General features: G+C 44.6%; 1 protein-coding gene and 1 non-coding gene across 2 annotated transcripts in view; both read right to left on the reverse strand.

Moving 5' to 3' along the window:
- LEMD1 (LEM domain containing 1) overlaps positions 1–6,293 on the reverse strand; it is a 29,360-nt gene extending 23,067 nt beyond the window's left edge. The window contains exons 1-5 of the mRNA XM_004464749.4: positions 6,206–6,293; positions 5,990–6,092; positions 4,601–4,717; positions 3,883–4,005; positions 122–192 (exon numbers count right to left, since the gene is read on the reverse strand). Coding sequence (XP_004464806.1) covers positions 122–192; positions 3,883–4,005; positions 4,601–4,682 — 276 coding nt within the window. The 5' untranslated portion in view covers positions 4,683–4,717; positions 5,990–6,092; positions 6,206–6,293. The remainder of the gene's footprint in view (positions 1–121; positions 193–3,882; positions 4,006–4,600; positions 4,718–5,989; positions 6,093–6,205) is intronic.
- LOC111765653 (U7 small nuclear RNA) lies at positions 5,496–5,557 on the reverse strand. Its single transcript, XR_002797944.1, has one exon. It is a non-coding gene; the product is annotated as a U7 small nuclear RNA (small nuclear RNA).
- Positions 6,294–24,704: the final 18,411 nt, after the last annotated feature.

Below are 24,704 nucleotides of genomic sequence, written 5' to 3' on the forward strand. Positions count from 1 at the left end.
AGATTTTACCACTATACCAGGATATAGGGATTCACTCTTTCCTTTCTTAATATATGTGAAAAGTGCTACTTCCTATTTTGAATATACATGTAAAGTATTCATGCATTAGAATTGTACCTACTTTTTTGGGTGCCTTGTCATTTTCTGTTGAGAGTATGACACCTCCTTTCAAAACGATAGTGGTATTGAGCTCTGAAGGATGGAAAGAAAAGGAAAATAGGCCGTGAGGACATACGAGCGAGCAAAAGGAATCAACGTTAATCACTGGGGTGATGTTTCTCAATCAGGGGGCAGAAGATTTTTATGAGGGGAAGAAAATTCACTGTCCTTCTGAGGGAAAGGAGCATTTCTCCTGAGCTGCGGTGGCCTTCGTGAAACCCTGGGCCACCCACCCCCGGGAATTCGGGGAGCTCCTCACAGGGAGGCTGTCTTATGTGGAGGCCTGTGAGGGAAATACAAGGTCCCCTGGCTGGCTGCTCATCCAGGCCGCTGTTTCCAGTCTACTCGCTGTCCCTTTGAAACAACTAGCCCTGTGCATCCTTAAACATCAAGACAGGACAGGAAGATTTTCTTCCTATTGTACCCTGAAAAGCACCCAGAGTGGAGAGGGGCCAGACCTGTACTAAAAGGGGAACTGCCAGGGACAGAGAAGGTTGTTAATCAAACCTCAGTTTCAGCTGGTGGAGAAGCATTTTGATAAACTTGCTATAGGAGGAATCATTTGTTATAACTCCCTCAGCAGAGCTTTTAATAGAGAAGATTTTCAAATGTGCTTTCCAAATCAAAAATATTTGGGACGTTTGAAAGGAGGTTAGCAAATCAGAGCTAAGGGAAGCAGATTCAGCTCAACTGATAGAGCATCCGCCTACCACATGGGGGGTCCAGGGTTCAAACCCAGGGCCTCCTGACCCATGTGGTGAGCTGGCCCACATGCAGTGCTAATGCGTGCAAGGAGTGCTGTGCTATGAGGGGGTGTCCTATGCATAGGGGAGCCCCACACACGAGTGCACCACTCAAGGTGAGCCACCCCATGCAAAAAAAAGTGCAGCCTGCCCATGAGAGGCGCTGCACACCTGGAGAGCTGACGCAGCAAGATGACGCAACAAAAAGAGTCACAGATTTTTGGTGCTGCTGACAAGAATGCAAGTGGACACAGAAGAACACACAGTGAATGGACACAGACAGCAGACAATGGGGGGAGAGGGGAAAAAGAGAGAAAGAAAAATAAAATAAAATAGAGAAGAAAAAGAAAACAAAGCTAAGTCCACCTAGTGCCCAAACAATGAACATGAAACAAATCCAATCCACCCATTGTTCAGTCTACCAAATGCCCATCTACAAGCCGGGACCCCCCTTCACTCCCCATAAGTTATTTTTTGGGGAATGCCCAAGACTGGGCCCCACGAGACCCCCATCCATCTCATGTCAACCCCTTTCTCTCTCCCCATTCTAATGGCACCAAGGTCTGGAGGACTCCCCCAACGTGGCCAGCTCGGATGTCGGATTCAGACCTGACCTAAAGAACAGGGTTTTTCTGCTTGTATCAATTCACAAGCCATGGATAACACAGAATCACATTCCAAGGGAAGGGCTGAATCTGAATTTCCACTGCTGACCTGATTGCTCACAGCGAGCTAGCTTCAGGTGGACCCCGTCTACCATTTTTCTCCTAGCCCTTGCAGAAACTTCACATTTAGAAAATGTGAAATAATCACAAAGAATGCAAAACGTATTTGCATAGGGCTGTAACTAAATCCATTGCAGTCTATCCAGGGTGTCAAAATTGGCAGCTGGGAAGATTTTCCCATCATCTCTCCTCCTTTGTGACATATCAAATGGGCCTGTTTGGTAGGGAGAGTCTAAGGGGATAAACAGAATCCTGTAGACCTCTTTCCAAATCTCCTTCTATGTCTGCTTTGTAGAACTGGGCAGGATGAACTTTACAGATCACCGAAAATCACCTTCATTTTATAGGCAAGAAACCTGAGGTCCAGAGGTTAAATATTACAACTATATCACTAAATCGTGATATTCGGCCACAATTGGGTGTTTGCATTTAACAAGTAGGACACTGGCTCCATGTGAGCAAACAGGGGTAGATTTGTCTAAACACTGACCGCTAGGAGTTAGAGACTCCAGATCTCACATGTTCACCTCAACCGTCAGGGAACAAGAGGTTTGACTAGTCCAGAGCCCCGCCTCCAGAGCAGCTCCCCAAATGCTCCCCACCCCCCGACCCCTGCCTCATGTTGGTGCATGCTGGGAGCACTACGTCTTGGCTGGAGTCCAGGATGACTTAGCCTGCAGCTTTGACCTGCAAGCATGAGAAATCACAAGCATGAGTGCACAAGCCTTTCTGCCCGGCACGAAAACCAGAATCTTCTAGCCTGTCATTGCCTTTCACCCAAGGGCTAGTCTAGTCCCTTGAGCTCCTTCTTGTGACAACAAACAGAGTCATTTTCAGGTCTGGACTAACCACTTGCCCTGAGCTGCCCCCATGTTAACTGTCCGGTTAGGGGTCAGTGGGGTCCATCCCAAAGCCTCGTTGCCCTTTCCAAATGGGGCAAGCGATGCCAGATCCCTGGGGAAAGCTCTCAGCACCTGTGCCACCTCCAATAGCAGCTATTAGGTTACAGGGGATTTTTCAGAGGGCTCCAGGCACTTGCACTGTTTGTTAATTTGAATGATATGAAATTACCATTTTTGCAGACCAAACATGGTCAAATATTGGCAGTTTAATGTGTTCACCCTGATAGAAATTGTGAGAAAAGTATAGAGTATGTGGAACAAGAACACAATTTTGAGAGCCTCCCCTAGGCCAAATCTCAGTTCTGTTACTTTCATTCAGCAAACATATACCGAATTCCTGCTGTGTGCCTGGGACTATTCAAGGAGCTGGGTACACAGCGGTGACAAAGGCAGGTGAGACCTGTTCTTCCTGCACCATCTAATGGGTTAAACATTATTACTATCTCACTAAATCATGACGTGCAATCACAATCAGCTGTTTGCAGTTTAGCAAGCTGTGGGACGCTGGCTACGTTAGAATAAATAAGAGCAGACCTGTCTGGGGTCGCTTCCTAGCTATAGGGTGTTGGAGAAGTCACTCAGCCTCTCTGAACTTCAGCTAAATGTTGTTTTGAGGGTCAAATATGATAAAACGCATAAAGCATGAGGCACACTGGTGGCCCTCAATAGTTGGTTATTACTATTATTTTACCGTGACTCATAGAGGACTCCTAGTAAAATGAAAGAATCTTGGAGTATATTGTGGAACTCTCCAAGCTCACCCCAAGAGCCCTGAGGCTAGGGGTCATGGCAGGAGAATAGAGCACCTGGGGCAGGGGCCGCTGTCTGCGAAGCCCCAGATCCCAGGGACCACCACTCCCCACCTACTCTAGGACATGGACGAGTCCAGCTATTGTCAGCTCCTGGGTATGTCAAGAGGGCAGTGGGCACAGGAGGCATTGAGGGAGGTACGATCTGGTTCATCTTTCTTAATGGGCATGAAATCACTTAATCTGCACAAAATAAAAGTCAAGTGTATTGATTGAGGCAACGTAGAGGTGTGAGACTTCAAAGAACGCCCTGAAGTTTACCCATAGGAACATCTGAGTATAGGAATCAGACACAGATTTGGCTCTGGAGAATAAGAAGACATGCAAATTGACCAGTCCTTGCCCGCACTTCCCATCCAACTGAGTGGAAATTCCAGATTCCTTTTGCAGCCCAGGGGCATTATTTTCCAGGCTCTGTGTGCAAGCAGGCCACAGCGCTATTTCACTGGTCACCCTGCATGCCACTGAAAATGGCACAAATTGTGCTGGACAAGGTGTGAGTGAGAATGGAGCTGCCACCCAGAAGTACAGGTTAAGATGGTACCTTCACTGTCATCACTGTCTGGAGGTACGTCTGGCTCTCTAGGTCCGTTTGTCGCGGGGGGTGCCCTGGGAGCAGAGGTCAACAACTGCACCAGCTTATTTTGATACACTTTTCTGGTGGAAGCTGAGGAAGAAGGTGGAGTACAGATTACATTGCTCTATTTTTGTATGTGATCTTGCAGGGTCATGATATTTCACCGCTCAGATCCTATTCTTGTGCCTTACATCACAGGCTTTTAAAATGAGGTGGACTCCACCGCTACTCAACGCACTCCTTGCCTTCCATAAACACTGATGGTGAAGCCACTGTGGATTAGCCATGAAACCAGACTTCAGGGCACATCCGAGAACAAGGCAGGCCAGATTGTGCTCCTCATGGAGCTTCTTGTGGGGAATATGGACAATAAGCCCATATGTAAATAGATAAAAGAGATCAGGTGCCAGGAGCAAAATAAACAGGGCAACGTGAGCAAAAGTAACTGATTTCTTCTTGTTGGAAAAAAACAATGCCTTCTCTCTTGCCACCATACTTACTAATCTCTGGGTAGAGTTTGGGTATATTTATCTCCACTTCTCTGTGTGTTTTCACTTTTCTTTATTTTCCTATTTCTATGTTAATGGGTTTTATTACATATGTTCCCTCTACTGTAAGCTATTTTAGATCTTTGGGGGCAGTTTATAGACACATGATGAGTGTCTACCACTTGCTCTATACATACGTAGTATTGGACCAGGTGAATATCCAAGCTTGCAGAGCTGTTCTTCTAATTCACTGTCAGTGAGACTCTTCACGTCCACCATGGTGACAGAAGTTTGTTCTCTTTTGACAGTGGAAGCTTTAAAGTAGTGAAACATGAAATTCATTAAGACAACCTTACAAATCAGCACTAAAACTTTCCCATTTCACACAAGTGTTTCTAACCAAGTTCCCCCACTCTTCGAGATGCACAGCCAATGAAAGAAAACTCATTTTCCGCTGTCTTCTGCCACAAATCCCTGCCAAGATTAGTTGCCTCGGTGCACAGCTTTGGATGGGTGTCATTTTTCCCAATGTCGTGGGGGTTCAATTATTTCCAACATTTCTGCTCAAATAATATGAGAAAATCTTCTGCACACACACAAAATAAACAAATGCTTCCATTACTGTTTGGAACTCTGAGTAAGACTCAAGCGCTGAGAAGATAAGAAGTTAATTAAATATGAAAGAGCTGAGAGAGATTTTTTTTAGTGCGTTAAATAAAACTTATCTATCCCTGCCCTCCTTTTGATGAGAGTACAGAGAGTACAGGGCAATTCCGTTATTGCAAACAGTAGTCGTTTTCACACTTGTAATTTTACTCTGAACATAACGAGATGGTAGTTTTTAATTAACCGCCAGCCGACTTTGTAATTGCTGAATTGGCATTTGAAAAAAGTCAGCTACTCATTCTCTGGCACACGACTTGATTTATATAGATTTATGCATGTCTTCATATGGTTTTCCAAATCTGTGCAGCCTCTAGTTCAATTAGTTTTATTCAGTTGATCCCTTTTCCCCAAAAAACAACTGACCCTTCTACCTACTTAACAAAATCCTGAAAAAGACTCGTTTGTCAGACCTTTTTTTTTTTCTTAAAGGGCATTCCTGCAAAAGCCAGAAGACCTACTAGACAAATTCTAAAAGAGCTGTAACACTTGTCAGACCTTTTAACAGACATTTTTAATTTAGGGCTTTATTTATTGTGCCTCATTTCTATCATGTTTCAAGGCGGTGTAATATTGCAGTGAAAACGACCCAAGATAATTACTTAGCATAGGAGGATCTAGACCAATTTTAAGTAATGACTTTGCCTTTATTGGTGATCAGTCAATGTCTAATTAGAAAGAACATTGAATACAAACTAGAAAAAGTCGTGAATTGTTATGTATAACAGGGTTGACCAGGAACATCTAGTTAGTTCAACAGTTCTCCACTGCAAAGCTCTACTTTAATGAGACCCACGTCTTGGCACATAATAGGTGCTTAGTAGATATTGCTTTCTTTCTTTTCTCTGTGTTTAGGAAGCTGAATTAACACTTCTAGGCCACTAGGGAACAATCCAATACTATGAAGAAAAAGGACAATGCACCTCGGGATTTTTTTTTTCCTCCTGGAAGCTTGCTTAGGCAGATCCTGTGACATTTGTTCCAGGGAACAGCTGTCTGTTGTTTCACCAGCTTCCCAAAAATAACCTGCAAAAGAGCCCTCATCAATTTCAAGTGACACTAGACAATTGCCTAGAGGGAACACACATATGGAGGAAAAATATTCAGATGGAATCCAACTGGATGATGAATCCACTTACCCCCTTCACATGGTCGTCAAACGTCTCTCGCAGGCAGGTTGCTTACTGAAGCTGGGCAAGTGTCACCCTAGGGTTTCCACTAGCAACCAATCCCTTTTTGCCTGTTAACCATTATGCTAATCATAATACTGACAGTATGACATCAGTGACCCCCATAGCAACAGGCTGATGCAAAAGTGAGATGATTGATTTAACATAAATTCAACCAGAAGGAGGCACTGGTCGACTTCACAGGCAGACTACCATGATAAAATGTCAAAAGACACAGAAGTGACCATTTCGCCTAGGAAGTCAGGGGCCACTGCCAAACCAAACAGTGACAATAAAATGGGAAAGGAAAGGAGAAATCAAACTCAAGTGTCTGGACCACCATCAAAAGACCCACAGTAGGAGTGGCAGGAGGAGAGGAGATGTGGGGGCGCCTTTGGGACTTGGGGTTGCCCTGGATGGTGTTTCAGGGGCAATCACCGGACGTGGTGAGTCCTCCCAGGGCCCACTGGATGGAATGGGGGAGAGTGTGGAACTTGATGTGGACCGTTGACCATGGGGTGCAGAGATGCCCAGAGATGTACCTACCAGGTGCAATGGATGTGTCATGATGATGGGAGTGAGTGTTGCTGGGGGGGGGAGTGGTGGGGTGGGGGTGGTGGGGTTGAATGGGACCTCATATATTTTTTTAATGTAATATTTTTACAAAATCAATTAAAAAAATAAAATAAAATAATAATAATTAAAAAAAGAAGTTTTCTTAAAAAAAAGAAAAAAAAAAAGACCCAAGCCATATGCTTGGGGAGAAATGGGAGAGTAGAAGAAACCAGCACTCACGCATTAGGATTGCTCGTCCAAGCAGCGGCAGCAGGGTGGAGTGCAGATTCATAATAAGACAGTGCATTAGTTTGAGGTGTTTGGCCTTTTCAAGGCACTTTCGTATCATCTCATGTCATCCCTCTGGATAGTCGTGTAAGACAGCTAGTCAGATATTACCGTCTACATCGCAAAAGGCTAGTTTTTAACGATGTTACTTTATTTTGTTTAAGGAAAGATCCAGCAGACTATTAGCTTGAGTCTTTCTAGAAGACTATGGAGGTTTTAAAACCAATTATGCAAAACAAAACGTAACACTTGGAAAACACAATGCCTCGATCAGATACCGGGATAGGAGGGGTCATCCAAAAGTGGGTTAAGAGGACAGTGGAGCCCCTCTGCCTAGGGTTAAAATTCCAGCTCTCTCACTTAGCTGCTGGGCGCCATCTGGTTGAGTAAATGACTCAGCCTGCTGAGTCTGTTTCTTTCTCTTCATCTGTTAATATAATGGGGATGATACTGGTATCTACCTCCTAGGGCTGTCAAGAGGATTCAATGAGTTATAATGTACATAAAGTGCTTAGGGGTGTGCTTGGCACACAGTGAGCCCTATACGAACGTTTACCATTATAATGACTCACAAGTCCTGCCCGCATTAGGAGTCCACAGCCAGGCTCTTCCTGGGGAAGCTCTGCCTCATTTACACTTGCCCATAGCAGTCCATAAATTCAACATTTTCAGATTCTGGGAATGAGCTCAGGATCTTTGGGTGGACGGCCAGGAATACGCATTGAGCGATTCCAGGCTGTGATCCCAGAGTTTCTGCACAGAGCATCAGTTTCCAGCAAACATGTGATGCAAACATTTGCCAACATCCAAACATTGGATTCACCAAACAAAGACTTTGAAAATTGACACATTTGTTTCAATCAAAGCAAATAAATGATAGGCTTGGGTTACTGGGATGAGCAAGCATTTTGTTTATATTTCACAGAACTGCTTTCAACAAAAAAGCAGCCAGCAGGTGGAACCGCTTCCATTTAAAAGGGCTGTTGGGAAAAATAGGCGTTTCTAAATTATTTTCTTGGTCAGACCTCTGGGGTTTAAAACAAGTTAGGTTGACGAGGGATTAAATTAGATGCTCTCCAATAACCTAGTGTTGAGACCCCTATTATGTGCAAACTATTGTCTGAAGTTATTCTGTTGAAGATCCTCATTCTATTCTAAGCATTATTTCATTTAAGAACCCCTGTACTTTGCAGGATCCTGAAATAGTTGCTTTCATGTTTTAAGCACCCTGTTTCCTTCAGTGTTATCTGTGTTGTCCTGGGCATTAGCTTGCTTTTGTTTTTTTATTTCCCCCATGGCTGCAAAGATGTTTTATTCCATTTCTTGAGGAAAGCAAGTTTTAATTGCCAATCGACTAGGTATTCAACATGATAAGGTATCTAAACCCTGAGAGCTTCCTCCTTTCATTAAAATGTAGATCCAATTTCTCTTCCCTTAATGCCACATGCTGTTATTAAACTGAAATAACGGAAATAGTAAAAGCCAGATGTCACTTCAGTCTCAGGTTTGACGAGGGGCACAATTTCCTCTCCCAAAGTTTAATCTGCAGTTATTTACTAAACCCATCCAGTGGAAGAATGCACAATTTAAATGTAAATGCAATTTACATCGGGGAGCAGATAGTAGATTTGCAGTTTCAATTGCCAATAACCATTTGCAAAGGGGGAAATCATCTAAAGCAAAGATCAGCAGCTGCCAGGCTGAAGTCTGTATCATTCGCCATTCTCAGGCAACTTTCCTCCTGGAGCCACCTGCCTGAGTCTCAACTCTACAGGCAACAGGAAACAGAGAACTGAAGCATTTTCCCAGATTTTTCAAGCTGAATTTACTATTGACTTTGGGGGCAGGGATGGGGGCCATTTGGGATTTCAATGAGCTAATCCATTTGGCATCATTGCTGAAAACGTTAACTGGCCAATTTCAACACATACCCGTTGGTCCTTTCCTATGGGACAGGCCCATGCTTGGTCGAAAGGAAAGACGGAGAGGAGAATCCAAAGACGCCAAAGCTAGTTCTCCTCTTAAGGAGCACACTGTCTCCTTAAAGAGAAAAGTAATCAAAGAATTACAAGAAAACAAGGTGAGGAGGTGCGGAGAGAGTGCTGCAGGAACCCAGAACCAGGAGCCCCCAAGGGCTGAAAGCTTCGTTTCTGCTGAGACATAAAGGGCCCAATCACCGCCTGATACAGGGGGGCTGGGGCCAGAAGCTCTAAGGGTGTGTGTGTGTGTGTGGCTAGGGCGGCGGAGTGGGGGGAGAATAACAAGGGAAAAAAACCAGGTTGGAAAGGCTGGGGCAATTCCTGTGGAACCATGCAGGCCACGCAAAGGAGTTTGGCCTTCGCCTCTGTGTTATAAATGGGACATGGAACAGTTGTGGCACAACTAAATTTGTGTGTGTGATACTGTGTGGAGATTTACGTGTGTGTGTTTTTTGAATTCTTTATTTGTTTGTTTTTGAGGTACCAGGGGCCATGGACTGAACCCAGGACTTCACATGTGGGAAGCTGGTGCTCAGCCACTGAGCCACATCCGCTTCCCTGAGTTGGTTATTTTTTCGCATGTTTGCTTTTTGTGTTTTCAGGAGGCACTGGGAACCGAACTAGGAATCTTCTATGTGGGAGGTGGCACCCACCTTCTTGAGCTACGTCTGCTCCCTGTTTGTTTTTTTTTTATGCAATTTAAGTGTGATACCATATGGAGGATGAGTTGGTAGGGTAGTTGGAAGGCTACAAGACTAGATGGGAGGTTATTATGATAATCCAGAAAATAAATGATTTGGGATTGGACCAGGCCAGTGGGGGGAGAGCACTGGAGAGGAAGACACATGGTTCCTGCAGGGTTTAGGAGGCAGGATAGACAGGATAGGTGGTCTGATGTTTCCTCTTCACTTCACTGGCATAGGTTTCGCCTTAGTATAAATCTTTGGTCTCAATCGTGAGTCTGCCTCCATAAGGAACCATATGGAGTTTAGCCTACACAGCTCTGACACTTAAAATTATTCTGCACTTGTTGAGTCAACCCTTGCTTATCCACAGTACTTGAAGGCAGCAGCAACGTTGATCATCCATAACTCTCGTCTTCTGAATTGGAATTAATTACACCTTTTAGAGCAAATTTGCTTTGTTAATTAATCTTTCTTAGGATAATATTAGAATTAACTACTATTCTCTGAGCCCATGCCAGCTGGGCAGGGGAAGGAGAGCCAGGCAGGGCAGGGAAGCAGCTCAGGCTCAGGCAGGAGGGAGCCAATTTCACATAAAAATTCACTGAAGATTATCCAGAGCTCATCCACAGGAGATGAGCTGGGTCTAGCTCATTGACAGGTAGCTGCATAATTAAAGACTCAAATCCGGGAAGCGGATGTGGCTCAACTGATAGAGCTTCCTCCTATCAGATGGGAGGACCCGGGTTTGATCCCTGGGGCCTCCTGGTGAAAAAGAAGAAGAGAAAGCACGTCCACTTGGCAACCCATTGCCCAAGTGAGTGCCCGTGTGGTGAGCCAGTGCCCGCACAAGTGAGTCACACAGCAAGATGAAGACGTATCAAAAGAGTGACAAGGGGAGAGTCAAAGTGAAGAGCAGCAGAAACCAGGAGGTGGCGCGATTGACAGGGAACCTCTCCTCCGATCAGAGGTCTCTAGGATCGAATCCCAGTGAATCCTAGACTAAAGAAAATGAGAAGAAAAGACAACACAGAGAGCAAAAACAGGAGGGTGGGAGGAGGGGAAGGGGGCAAATAAATCTTTTTTAAAAAAAAAAAAGGACTTCCGGCAAGATGGTGGCTGAGTGAGCTTGCCTTGCCGTCTCTCCTGGGAAGAGGCAGCTGGGCACCGCTGGAGGTTCTCCGGGACCAGGCTTTTTCAGGATTTTTTCAGGGCAGGAAGTGTCTGGACATCGATTTGGTGGGAAGGTAACGGAAAGGACTGGTCTATAAGATATAAATTGGGACTTTTCAGGAGGGGGAGGCAAGATGGCGGCTGAGTGAACTTCCCGGTTACTAGCTCCTGGGGGGAATCGGCTGGGAGGCGTCGGAGACTCTTTGGGACTGGCTGTTTCGGGATTTTTCCTGGTCCGGAGGTGTCTGGACATCGATTTGGAGGGAAGGTAACAGAGAGGATCCATCTGTGAAATATACACGGAGATCCCAGCTACGTGTGGAGGATTCCCTCCTTGGGTAGGCGGAGCCGGGTCAGCTAGCACCGCGCGGAGCCCCAGCGGGCGGCGGCCAGGGTAGCCGAGTCCGGCCGAGCCCGGCTGAGCCGCGGCGGGCGGAGGGGCGGAGCCCAGCTGAGCTCAGCTGAGCTCGGCCGAGCCCAGCCGCGCCGCGCCAGGCGGCGAGCGGGAGAGCCGAGCCGCGCTGCGCCACGCCGGGCGGCGGGCGGGAAAGCTGAGCCCAGCCAGGCCCGGCCGAGCCCAGCCGAGCCGCGGCGGGCGGCGGGCGGGGAAACGGAGCCCAGCTGAGCCCAGCCGAGCCTGGCAGCGGGGTTTCTGTTCTTTGGTTGTTTTTTTTTTATTTTTTTTTATTTTTTATTTTTTGTTATTGTTGTTGTTCTTGTTGTTCTTTTTTTTTTTTTTTCAATCCTCTCTTTCTTGTCCCCAATATTCTTCTTATACTATTTTACCTTAACAATACAATAGGTCCTACAGGAAATACCTCACATTTGCTGGGTTTCCTCACCCTCCACTGCCTCATTTCTCTGTGAATAGATTTAGCCTATCTACACTATCCCCTTTCCCCTACAACTTGATATCCTCCACCATCTGCTATCTCTCCTATATTCCATCTCCCTTTCTTTGATCCACAAAATGTCTAACTCTTAATTTCGAATACCTTTGTTTAGTTTTCCATCTGGTATTCGTCCCTGAAACTATTACCTTTCTTTTCTCTTTCCCTCTCTCACGAAAACAATAGCCTCTTAGTACGTACCACATTCCTCCCATATTCAGTCGTCTACCTCATTATAGGTACTTTCCTACTACTATAACTCTACACAATTTACATGATCTAACCTCCATCCTCCCAGAACTCATATTGTTGCTTTGTAAACATATATCACCAATACTACTTCACACTTTTTCCTTCCTTACACAATTGACTTTCCCCAGCACTAATACTTTCCTTTAAAGTGAGCTTAACTAGCAATAAGAAATTGGAATAAGAAGAACAAAGTGACAAAGAGAAGATATAACACTTACGCAAAAACAACAGCTAATTAATCTCCAAGACTAGACAAAGAAGCTAAGGAACTGATTAAACCCGTCAAGAAAAAATGTTGACAAGACAGTAACAAAAATCTACAAACCAAACCAGTAATCAGGAAAACATGGCTGAATCCAATCAACAAACTGAAAATCAGGAAGGGGGGCAGGACTTCGCACAAGCAATGAAAGATCTCAGAACATTTATCACCGACAAATTTGATGAAGTAATGAAAGAGGTTAACAGCGTGAAGACAACACTTGGAGGGGAAATTGCAGACATGCGCAAAAAAATAACAGATATGATGGGAATGAACACCACAGTTCAAGAAATCAAAAATACACTTGCAGCAAATATCAGCAGACTAGAAGAGGCAGAGCAGAGAATTAGTGATGTGGAAGACAGTGCATTGGAAATCAAACAGATAGTAGAAGTGGTCAATAAAAAGGTAGAAAATATCCAGATAGGACTTAGGGACCTGAATGATAACGCAAAACGCTCAAACATACGTATTATAGGCATTCCAGAAGGAGAAGAGAAGGGAAAGGGGTCAGAAGGAGTGTTGCAGGAAATAATGAATGAAAACTTCCCAAATCTACTGAAAGAGACAGATGTACATATCCAAGAAGCACAGCACACTCCACTGGTCATAAACCCCAACAGGCCCACCCCAAGACATATACTTGTCAAATTATCCAATGCTCAAGACAAAGAAAAAATTCTAAAAGCAGCAAGAGAAAAGAAAACCATCACATACAAGGGAAACTCCATAAGATTAAGTGCTGATTTCTCATCTGAAACGATGGAGGCAAGAAGGCAGTGGTATGATATAGTCAAGGTACTAAAGGAAAAAAATTTCCAACCAAGAATACTCTATCCAGCTAAACTAGCATTCAAAAATGATGGAGAGTTCAAAATATTCACAGATAAACAGAAACTGAAAGAGTATATCAACAAGAAACCTCCCCTTCAAGAAATTCTTAAGGGAGTTCTGCAGGAAGAAAGGAAAAAACAGGACAGTCAGAGATGGAGGAGAGTGTAAAAGCAACAAGAAAGACAAAAATAGAAGGGGAAAATAAAATAATACAAACAAAATATAACAAACACAAATCCAACCAAAATATGGCTACCATAAATAACTCTCTAAACATAATAACACTGAATGTCAACGGATTAAACTCACCTATCAAAAGATTCAGACTGGGACACTGGATAAGGAAATACGACCCATCTATATGCTGCCTACAAGAGACACATCTTAGACCCAGAGACTCATGGAGGTTGAAAGTGAATGGCTGGAAAACAATCATACAAGCAAACAACAACCAAAAAAAGGCAGGAGTAGCTATATTAATATCAGACAAAATAGACTTTAAATGCGAAACAATTGTGAGAGACAAAGAAGGATACTATATTTTAGTGAAAGGGACAATTTGTCAAGAAGATCGAACAATCATAAATATTTATGCTCCTAACAAGGGCGCCTCTAAATATGTGAGGCAAACGCTGGAAAAACTAAGTGAAAGAATAGATGCATCTACAATTATAGTGGGGGATTTTAATACACCACTATCAACTCTGGACAGAACATCTCAAAAGAGAATCACTAAAGAAACAAAACATTTGAACAGTATATTAGAAGAGCTGGATCTAATAGACATATATAGATCATTACACCCAAACACAGCAGGATATACATTTTTCTCAAGCGCACATGGAACATTCTCCAAGATTGACCATATGCTAGGCCACAAAGAAAGGCTTAATGAATTCAGAAAGATCGAAATCATACAAAACAATATCTCTGACCACAGTGGAGTCAAGCTGGAAATTTGCAAGGGACAGAGACCCAGACTTCACACGACAATTTGGAAATTAAACAGCACACTCTTAGAAAAACAGTGGGTCAAAGAGGAAATCTCAAAAGAAATCAATGACTACCTTGAAACAAATGATAATGATAACACAACATACCAAAATTTATGGGAGGCAGCAAAAGCGGTACTGAGAGGGAAATTTATAGCCATAAATACATATATCAAAAAAGAAGAAAGAGCAGAAATTGAAGAATTAACTGCACATTTGAAGGAATTAGAAAAACAACAACAAAGTAACCCAACAGGAAGAAGAAGGAAGGAAATAACAAAGATAAGAGCAGAACTAAATGAAATAGAAAATAAGAAAGCACTTGAAAAAATAAACAAGACCAAGAGCTGGTTTTTTGAGAAGATCAACAAAATTGACAAACCTTTAGCGAGACTAACAAAGAAAAAAAGAGAAAAGATGCAAATACACAAAATAAGAAATGAGAAAGGTGAAATCACCACTGACCCCACAGAAATAAAGACTATCATAAGAGGATACTTTGAAAAACTATATTCCAACAAAAATGACAATTTAGAGGAAATGGACAAATTCCTAGAAATACATAAGCAGCCCATACTGACGAAAGAAGAAATTGATGATCTTAACAAACCAATCACAAGCAAAGAGATAGAATCAGTCATTAAAAATCTCCCAACTAAGAAGAGCCCAGGGCCAGACGGCTTCACAGGTGAATTCTACAAAACATTCCGGAAAGAACTAACACCAATCCTGTTGAAACTATTCCAAAAAATCGAAACAGAAGGAACACTGCCTAATTCCTTCTATGATGCCAACATTACCCTAGTACCAAAGCCAAACAAAGACACCACAAGAAAGGAAAATTACAGACCAATTTCTCTAATGAACCTAGACGCAAAAATACTTAACAAAATACTTGCTAATCGTATTCAACAACACATTAAACGAATTATACACCATGACCAAGTGGGATTTATTCCAGGTATGCAAGGATGGTTCAACATAAGAAAATCAATCAATGTAATACACCATATAAACAGATTGAGAGAAAAAAACCACATGATTATATCTATAGATGCAGAAAAGGCATTTGACAAAATACAGCACCCCTTCCTGATAAAAACACTCCAAAAGATCGGAATACAAGGAAACTTTTTGAACATGATAAAGAGTATATATGAAAAACCTAAAGCCAACATTGTTTACAATGGCGAAATCCTGAAATCCTTCCCTCTAAAATCAGGAACAAGACAAGGATGCCCATTGTCTCCGCTCCTATTTAACATTGTCTTGGAAGTACTGGCTCGAGCACTGAGACAAGAACCAGATATAAAAGGCATTCAAATTGGAAGGGAAGAAGTCAAAATTTCATTATTTGCAGATGACATGATCCTATATATAGAAAACCCTGAGAGATCTACAACAAAGCTCCTAGAACTCATAAATGAGTTTAGCAAAGTCGCAGGTTATAAGATCAATGCGCAAAAATCAGTAGCATTTCTATACACCAATAATGAGCAAGATCAGGAGGAAATCAAGAAACAAATACCATTCACAATAGTAAATAAAAAAATCAAATACTTAGGAATAAATTTAACTAAAGAGGTAAAAAACTTATACATCGAGAACTATACAAGATTGTTCAAGGAAATCAAAGAAGACCTAAATAAATGGAAGAATATTCCCTGTTCATGGATAGGAAGACTGAATATTATTAAGATGTCTATCCTACCAAAACTGATCTACACATTCAATGCAATCCCAATAAAAATCAACACAGCCTTCTTTAAGGAACTAGAAAAACTAACTATGAAATTTATTTGGAATAAAAAGAGGCCCCGAATAGCCAAAGACATATTGAAAAAGAAAAACGAAATAGGAGGAATCACACTTCCTGACTTCGAAACATACTACAAAGCTACAGTAGTGAAAACAGCATGGTACTGGCATAAGGAGAGACACACAGACCAATGGAATCGAATTGAAAGTTCAGATATAGAACCTCATGTATACAGCCATATAATATTCGATAAAGCCACCAAACCCTCACAACTGGGAGAGAATGGCCTATTCAACAAATGGTGCCTGGAGAACTGGATAGCTATATGGAGAAGAATGAAAGAGGATTACCATCTCACACCTTATACAAAGATCAACTCAAGATGGATCAAAGACCTAAATATAAGAGCCAAGACCATAAAGACCTTAGAAAGCAGTGTAGGGAAACATCTACAGGACCTTGTAATAGGAAATGGCTTCATGAATATCACACCAAAAGCACGAGCAGCAAAAGAACAAATAGATAAATGGGACTACCTCAAAATTAAAGCCTTCTGCACCTCAAAGGAGTTTGTCAAGAAAGTAAAAAGGGAACCCACACAATGGGAGAAAATATTTGGCAACCATATATCTGATAAGAGACTTATAACTTGCATATATAAAGAACTCATAGATCTCAAAAACAAAAAGATAAACAACCCATTTAAAAAATGGGAAAAAGATTTAAACAGACACTTCTCCAAAGAAGAAATACAAATGGCTAAAAAGCACATGAAAAAATGCTCCAAATCCCTAGCTATCAGGGAAATGCAAATCAAAACTACAATGAGATACCATCTTAGTCCCATAAGATTGGCAGCCAAAAAAAACCAGTAGAATACAAATGCTGGAGAGGATGTGAAGAAAGGGGAACACTCATCCATTGCTGGTGGGAATGCAGAAGGATCCAACCATTCTTGAGGACAGTTTGGCAGTTTCTCAAAAAATTATCCATAGATTTGCCATATGACCCAGCAATACCACTGCTGGGTATATACCCATCAGATCTGAAAACAAGGACACAAACCGATATATGTACACCAATGTTCATAGCAGCATTGTTCACCATCACCAAAAGTTGGAATCAATCCAAAAGTCCATCAACAGATGAGTGGATCAATAAAATGTGGTATATACACACAATGGAATACTACTCAGCTGTAAGAACCAATACACTACAATCGCACGTGATAACATGGATGAACCTTGAGAATCTTATGTTGAGTGAAGCAACCCAGGCATTGAAGGACAAATACTATATGACCTCAATGATATGAAATAAGTTAACTGCCTCAGAGAGCTAGAGTCTGGAAAAGTGGCTTACTGGAAATCGGGTGGTGGAGGAAGGCTGTGAGTTAATGTCTGTAGGGGTGGAATCTGTGATGAGCTGTGGGTAAGTATGAGCACAAAGAAGGGACAAAATGGGGGCAAGGGGTTACCTTCGGGTGGGGTTTTCTGGGTTTGAGGGGGGCTGGGGATGGGAAGAGGGGTAATATGGTCCAAGAAATAGGTGGGAGGGAGGGGCAACATACAAACATGGGAGAGTGCCAGAAGTTCATTGAGAACTAAATGTTGAGTAAAACGTATCAAAGTATAAGTAGGAGGGTTACCTGGTTAGGACGCTCAGGGGGTATGGTCTGATGCGGGACGGACTCCGGAGGGAAGAGCTGAAGGCTCATTTTGCCAAGGTGGGTTCTACCATTGGGTGGGGTGGACCCATATCCTGGGGAAGACTAATGCCGTCGAATAGAGAGAACTGTATCTCTCGTGAGAAAGGACGGCTCCCAGGGCATTAGATTGGCAGGCATTGTGGGCCCTAAGGGGAGGGGAAAATGGACGTGCAATGGATGGAACAAAGGTAAATAAGGGGGCAAAAGAGGAGTTATGTGAGAATACACGAGGATGAATATAAAACAGCTAATATTACACCAAAAACATATAGAGGACGACAGACTAATAATGAAAACCATAAGACAAAACATAGGATAACTAAAAAATTTAGAAAACTGTACAACCTAAAGTATGGACCACATAGTAAGCACAAATGTTACCTTGTTTGAAAACTATAGTTTCGGAATCTGTACATCAGTTTCAGGAAATATGATATGAATAAGTTAAAAGATTATTGCTGTGGAAGGGAAAAGGTTTTATGGTGGATCTGGGGAAATACTGTATATTGTATATATGAATTTTGGTGATCTAAGACTCTTCTGAAGCTGACATTATGTTGGGATTCACTTTACGGGAAGTTTTGGATCACAGAGTGGTTCAACAATGGCAGCGGAGGAATACTGATATGGGATGTTATTGACAGGATATATATGGTTGACAGGGAGTTATACAGGGCATATGCCCAGGGTATATGGTAATGTCTATATATACTCATAGTGGAAACAATTAAAAACAACAGCTGGGGGGGTACTGGGCTCCCGGCCGGGGGGTCACTGTTGTGGGCCCTGGGAGAGCAGCGGCAATCCTCCAGGTGCAACGGCAAGAACCAGGAAGGAAGGAGGGCCCAACAGTGGGCTCTTGATACTAATGGCTACACTTTTGAGCCTATGCACCTGCAATAAGAACAAGGCCTAGAGTAGCATTGTGCCTGGGGGTTTCCTCCTGACAGCCTTCATGTTACTCAAATGTGGCCACTCTCACAGCCAAACTCAGCGTGTAGATGTGATGCATTCCCCCCAGCGTGGGACACGACACCCGGGGATGAGCCTCCCTGGCACCGAGGGATCACTACCACATACCAGCTGAAGAAGCAACTAGAAAATGACCTTGAATTAAAGATTCAATGCGGAACAGCAGAATATACCTGTCTACATATAATAACATGACTTCGGGAAGCGGTTTGACCTAATGTAAGGGGGAAATGGAAAGGAGAAATGAGATTATAAGGCTGTGAGTCTCTAAAAAAGAGTCTGGAGGTTGTCAGAAGGAATACCCCTATGTACAACTGAACAGAGTCTAAGAGACAGATAAGGTAGATACAACCCCAGGTATTGGTTCTTTTGAGGGATAAAGAGACCCACGGGTTCTATGGTCATGGCAGAAGGGGTTCACTGCCATGACAGATGGCCCTTCTTTGGAGCTGGTGTTTCTGCGTGATGGAAATGGACTCAGAGGGGATCTCTTTTCACAAGACTTGCATGCTACTTTATTGGAATTGTAGTTGGTGCTGGGTTTAAGATATATGTAGGGGATTTGAATCTCTGGACTGATAATATGACACCCAGGCCCAGAGCCTCAACAGACTTCAGCTCCTACACTTTGACTTATTGGACTTACTCCACTCAGCTAACATGGAGTTGAAGAAGGTCAACCACCACAACATGGAGCCTAGAGTGTCTACAACTAGAAGCGGGAAGAGTGCATCCAGTACCCATGTGCAATCTAAGCCCTCACTTGACATAGGTGTGCAATGGACACAACCAATCCAATGTCCACAGAGAAAATGTGGAGTGGGTGTGGGAACGGTAGCCATGGGGGCTGCTGGGTGTGGGGAACGGGAGGAAGAGATGAGATGTGGAGGCGTTTTCGGGAGGTGGAGTTGTCCTGGATAGTGCTTCACGGACAATTACGGGACACTGTAGATCCCCCCAGGGCCCACTGGATGGAACGTGAGAGAGTCTGGGCTATGATGTGGACCATTGACTATGGGGTGCAGTGATGCTCAGAGATGAACTTACCAGGTGCAATGGATGTATCACGATGATGGGAGAGAGTGTTGCTGTGGGGGGAGTGGGGGGCGGGGGCGGTGGGGTTGAATGGGACCTCATATATTTTTTTAATGTAATTAAAAATAATAATAATAAATAAATATTAAAAAAAATAAAAATAAAATAAAAAAAAAAAAAAGACTCAAATCCCTTGGGAGCTCAGTTACCGAGTACCTACTGTGCACTGGGTGCCCTGCTGGCGCTGAAGGTGAGAAAATGACTGAAGCAGGGTCTCAAGGTGCTGTAGGTTTAATGGGAAAGGTGAGGGGTCATTGGATCATTTAATGGAATGCAGTGAGGGCTCTGGCAGAAGCATCTTCGCTTCAAGAAAATAAGGTCTGAACACGATTAATGGAGAAAAGGCCCAAATGTGTATGAAATAAAGGGTGGAAAGTTGCTTAACTGCCATTTTGTAAACAATGGCAAAATATGCTTTTAATAAAATGGATTTTCTCTCAGTAACACAAATTAGTCAATTCTTTTCATGCAAAGCAAGATGTGATCTTCCCTAGAGATATGAACTGAGACTTCAGTCCTAAAGTTTCCTCAGAGGCCCCTAGGGCCACCAGGAGGCGAGGAGGGGCGGGGGAGGGCAGAGCAGCCCCGTGCCCCCTGCCGGGCAACAGGACAACTCCACCCAGCTGCCCTGCACACAGTATTGGCTCCTAAGCAGACTGGGTATAAAGGAAGAATTTCACTGCTACAATAAGTTAGGAGACTACCCACCTACCCTGTTTTCTGAGCTGCTTCTTAAAACCAAAATAGCCCTAGCCTCCAGTCCCACCATGAAGACAAACCACACCTTGGACATTGAAAAATTATGATCTTGAGGGCTCCCTTCCTGGAATCCTGCAGGTCCTGTGGAGATTTATTTTGTATAAACCATAAACAAGAAATTCTGGATAGCCTGTGAGAGACATCTAAGACATGCTTCTTGTCCCCAGAGAGATCACGCTCTAGACAGAGAAACAAACCAAACAAACGCACAGGTAAAGGTAAGAAGTCAGGGAAGTGGACTTGGCCCAGTGGTTAGGGCGTCCGTCTACCACATGGGAGGTCCGTGGTTTAAACCCCGGGCCTCCTTGACCCGTGTGGAGCTGGCCCATGCACAGTGCTGACGTGCACAAGGAGGGCCCTGCCACGCAGGGGTGCCCCCGCGTAGGGGAGCCCCACGCGCAAGCAGTGCGCCCCGTAAGGAGAGCCGCCCAGCGCGAAAGAAAGTGCAGCCTGCCCAAGAATGGTGCCGCACACAGAGAGCTGACACAAGATGATGCAACAAAAAGAAACACAGATTCCCATGCCGCTGACAACAACAGAAACGGACAAAGAAGACGCAGCAAATAGACACTGAGAACAGACAACCGGGGTGAGGGGAAGGGGAGAGAAAGAAATAAATCTTTTAAAAAAAAGGTAAGTCAAAGCCCATAATCAAATACCAATAGAGGGGTACCCGAAAGTGCCTTGAAAGTTTTTTGCCTCTGTAAAAGGGAAATATAGTGATAATAGTACATTCCTCATAGAATTATTGAGAACTGAATTAATGCATCTAAAGTGCTTAACACAGTTTTCAGTAAGTGCTCAAAACTGTGAGCTATGAGTAAAGCCCCCCATTGCCATGCCATGGTACTAGATCCTATCCTAGGAATCTGGGGGCGAGGGAGACACAGCTGGTGACAGGATCATCTGCACCACCTCAGTATCAATGCAGCCCACTCCTTCACCTGTGAACTCAGAATCTGAAAGTAGCTTCTCACAGAGATCGACTCTTTCTTCAACATTTGAGGGGAAGAGAACACACTAGAGTGAGCTTGCTTTGCAGTATGAGTGTGGTTCAGCAACAGGAGAAATCACTAAGGAGCAGCAATTTAATAGGGGCTAGACTAGCCGAGACAGAGAGGGCATTGTGGAACAGCCATTCCTCGTCCTCAAAACCCTGGGGAGGGAGCGGACATGGCTCGAGCAATTGGGTGCCCGCCTCCCACATGGGAGGTCCCGAGTTCAGTTTCTGATGCCTCCTAAAGAAGATGAGCAGACGCTGCAACCAGCAGACGCCGCAACCAGCAAGGCGCAGAAGTGGCTCAAGCAGCTGGCACTCGCCTCCCACGGGTTCAGTTCCTGGTGCCTCCTAAAGAAGACGAGCAGACAGATGAGGGAACCATCTGGCGGGTGGGGGGCGGGCATTGGCAGGGGGCAGATGAAAAAAAAACCCAGGGAGTTGAATTCCCATGGTTTAAAGGAGACTCTGCACCAGAGCTGAAGCTCTCCAGAGAAAGAGAATAAAAGTGGAAGCAAAAAGAAGAAAGAAAAGGTAGGAGCATAAAATGGAGGCTAAGCGATATGGAAACCCCAGTGGCCCAGAAACTCACTATTCTTACAGGAAGATCTCCAATTTGACCCAGCCTTCTAGCAGCCACCCAAAACATCTAGTCAATTCCACACTCATATAATGAAAGCAAAACAACTCTTCTGGAGCATTATAACTGTCCCTGGTGCTAAGAAGAGTGGGTGTTTCCTCGAGATCCTCGGATGCATACTTTCCTGGCTGGAGTGCAGAAAGCATGAAGTGACTGCCACTTGGCGAGGCTGAGAGACTAGCAGGGGCCGGATGCCTGATATGGAGCTTAAGCTTTCTCCCTCGGGCAACGGGAGCCATCTTAGACTTTATGGTAAGTTTCCCCACCCCCCAAATTTTTAAACTTAAATTTTGTAAAAATTTCCCAACAAGTAAATTATAAGCAAGTCGAGTGAAAATCTGAACGCACACAAAGCCCTCACGCCCCTCCAACAGCTGTCAACATTTTGCCAGTCCTGTCACCAAAGGGCTTCGAGCAGGGAGTGACATGACATCTGGGTTTGAAAAAGATCTCCCTAGCTGCTACGGAGAGAATGACTGGCATGGTGCAGGACTGGGTACAGGGGGATCATTAGGTTGAAGCAAACCATTGGTTCCTTCACTCATTCTTTCAACAAATATTTCCTGAGTGCCTCCCGCATGCCTGGCACTGTTCTGGGGCTGTGGATTCAAGGGTGAGCCAAGCAGCTGAGGCTCCTGCCCTCCTGGAGCTTATGCAAACAAGCAAATTAGGGGAACAAGAGAACTTCCGAGTGTGATGACAAGACACAGCGATGTGATAGAAAAGGACTAAGGAGGGAGGGATTTAATTTAGATGGGGTGGTTAGGGAGAGTTCCATTTCTCTTCCCAGAACGTTGGAGAAAGCCAGGGTGGCTGGAGTGGCACGAGACGGTGCGGTAGGAGATGAGCCTGAAGAGGTCAGGTGAGAGGACAGGGTGGCTTGAACTACGGCGGGGGCAGTGGGAACAGAGCAAATGCGGGCTGCAGCGTCAAGGATGACGGTGGGATTTCTGGCTTGAGTATCTAGGTGGACAAAGGTGACCACTGAGACAGGAAAGGGGTAATGGAGGGATTCCGACCCTGGGATGGCTTCCTCACAGCCTTCCCACAGGAGAGGCTGGCCATGTGAGGCCGCTTCCACCACCCAACCCCAGTTCAAAAACAAACAATCCACGCAGCCTCCTGATCGGGCAATTCCAAGTGATCCTGGCTACCGTCCCAGCCCCAAACCCTCCACAGCTGCCACCCCCCAAACATCTCATCAATTAGGCAGTTTAGAAGGATACCTCCAGGTCCAGCTTAATTTGCTTGGAGGAGATGAATGGGATGCTACAACTATTTCGTACAGCCTTGTGGAGGGGGCGGGGCATCGACAGCTACAGCAGAGCTGGTCCAGAGGAAAATGGTTATCTGCGGGGTCTATCTCAAAGACTCTTATCGCGATAGGGGTCCTCTGAAGCCATCCGATCATTTGGGAACCTACCTCCCAATACCTCATTGTCCCAGGCAGATATGAGGGCTGAGATTTAAAGGGTGTAGGATTTTGCTGGGAGATAATACGCAGCCCTGGGCTAGTGGGAAGTCTAGAATTAGGCCATTGTTATACCTACATCCTGTGGCGTTTGCATGATGGACAGATTTATTAAAAAGGACATAAAAGAGGCCCATGGCGGTAGCTGGTGTTGGGGACAAGATGAAGAAGCCCCAAAAGCAATCTAGATAGGAAGACTACAGTGGCTAGGGCAGGTGTCTCTTTCTGGAAATGACATCTCCACTTTCCTTAGCCCCTCTATTTAGCTAGTATCTGTCCTTGCTACACCTTGCCCTAGAAGGGCATTTTTCTCAGCTGTCTATTTGGGCGGGAGGAGGGGGGAGAACAGGTATTCGGGGGTCATTGTCTGGGAATGAATCCTGGACAGCAGGAGGCTGCTGCTCTCACTCCTCATCCCCATCATCTGTCACCCAGCGAGCGCGGCGGCGGCCAGGCTGCAGGCTGCCTAATGAAGACGGAGAGGTGGTTCCGGCTGTGCACAGGTGCCGCTTCCCCATTAACAGAGGTGACATTCGGAAGCACTGCTCATTACAGAGCAGACATTGGACCAGGATGGGACACATATTGATGGCAGCAGGGCCAGCCAGCGTCTGTCTCAAATCCCATTGCCCCTGAGAGAGTAAGTGAGAACAAGAAAGGAGCGGCATGAGTGTCAAACCCGCAGGCCCTGCACTTTGCAGAGAATAATGAATCCTTGCCACCCCTGATATTAAGGGGCCAATTCATTCTCTCTTCTGCTTGCAGCGGAGGGGTCCCGTAGCTTCAGGGCCATCCAAACACAAGCCAGCTACTGCAGAATCCTCCAGTTCCTTCCCTCCTTGGGAGGGCAGATGGTGGGGATGGCTGGGGATCCAGATCCTGAGCCCCTGAGGTCTGGTTTTAGAGATGCTAATGGACCCGAGTTGCAGTGAGGAGGTAGGGAAGTAGGCTATGGGGTCATCAGGGACAGGAGAGGAGGACAACTGAAGTCACGAAATCTTTCTTTCCGGAGGGTCCTGAGAACAGGACAAGCTCTCCATCTTGGCTGGGATGGAATGCGAGTTTTGCATGACCTAGAAGCCTTCCCATCACCTCTGCGGAGCCAGGAGGGCACCAATAGTTTGCTCAGCAACCGAAGCCAAGTACAAAGTGGCCAAAGG

The sequence above is a fragment of the Dasypus novemcinctus genome, chromosome 13 (assembly GCF_030445035.2).
Source record: "Dasypus novemcinctus isolate mDasNov1 chromosome 13, mDasNov1.1.hap2, whole genome shotgun sequence".
NCBI classification, from domain to species: domain Eukaryota; kingdom Metazoa; phylum Chordata; class Mammalia; order Cingulata; family Dasypodidae; genus Dasypus; species Dasypus novemcinctus.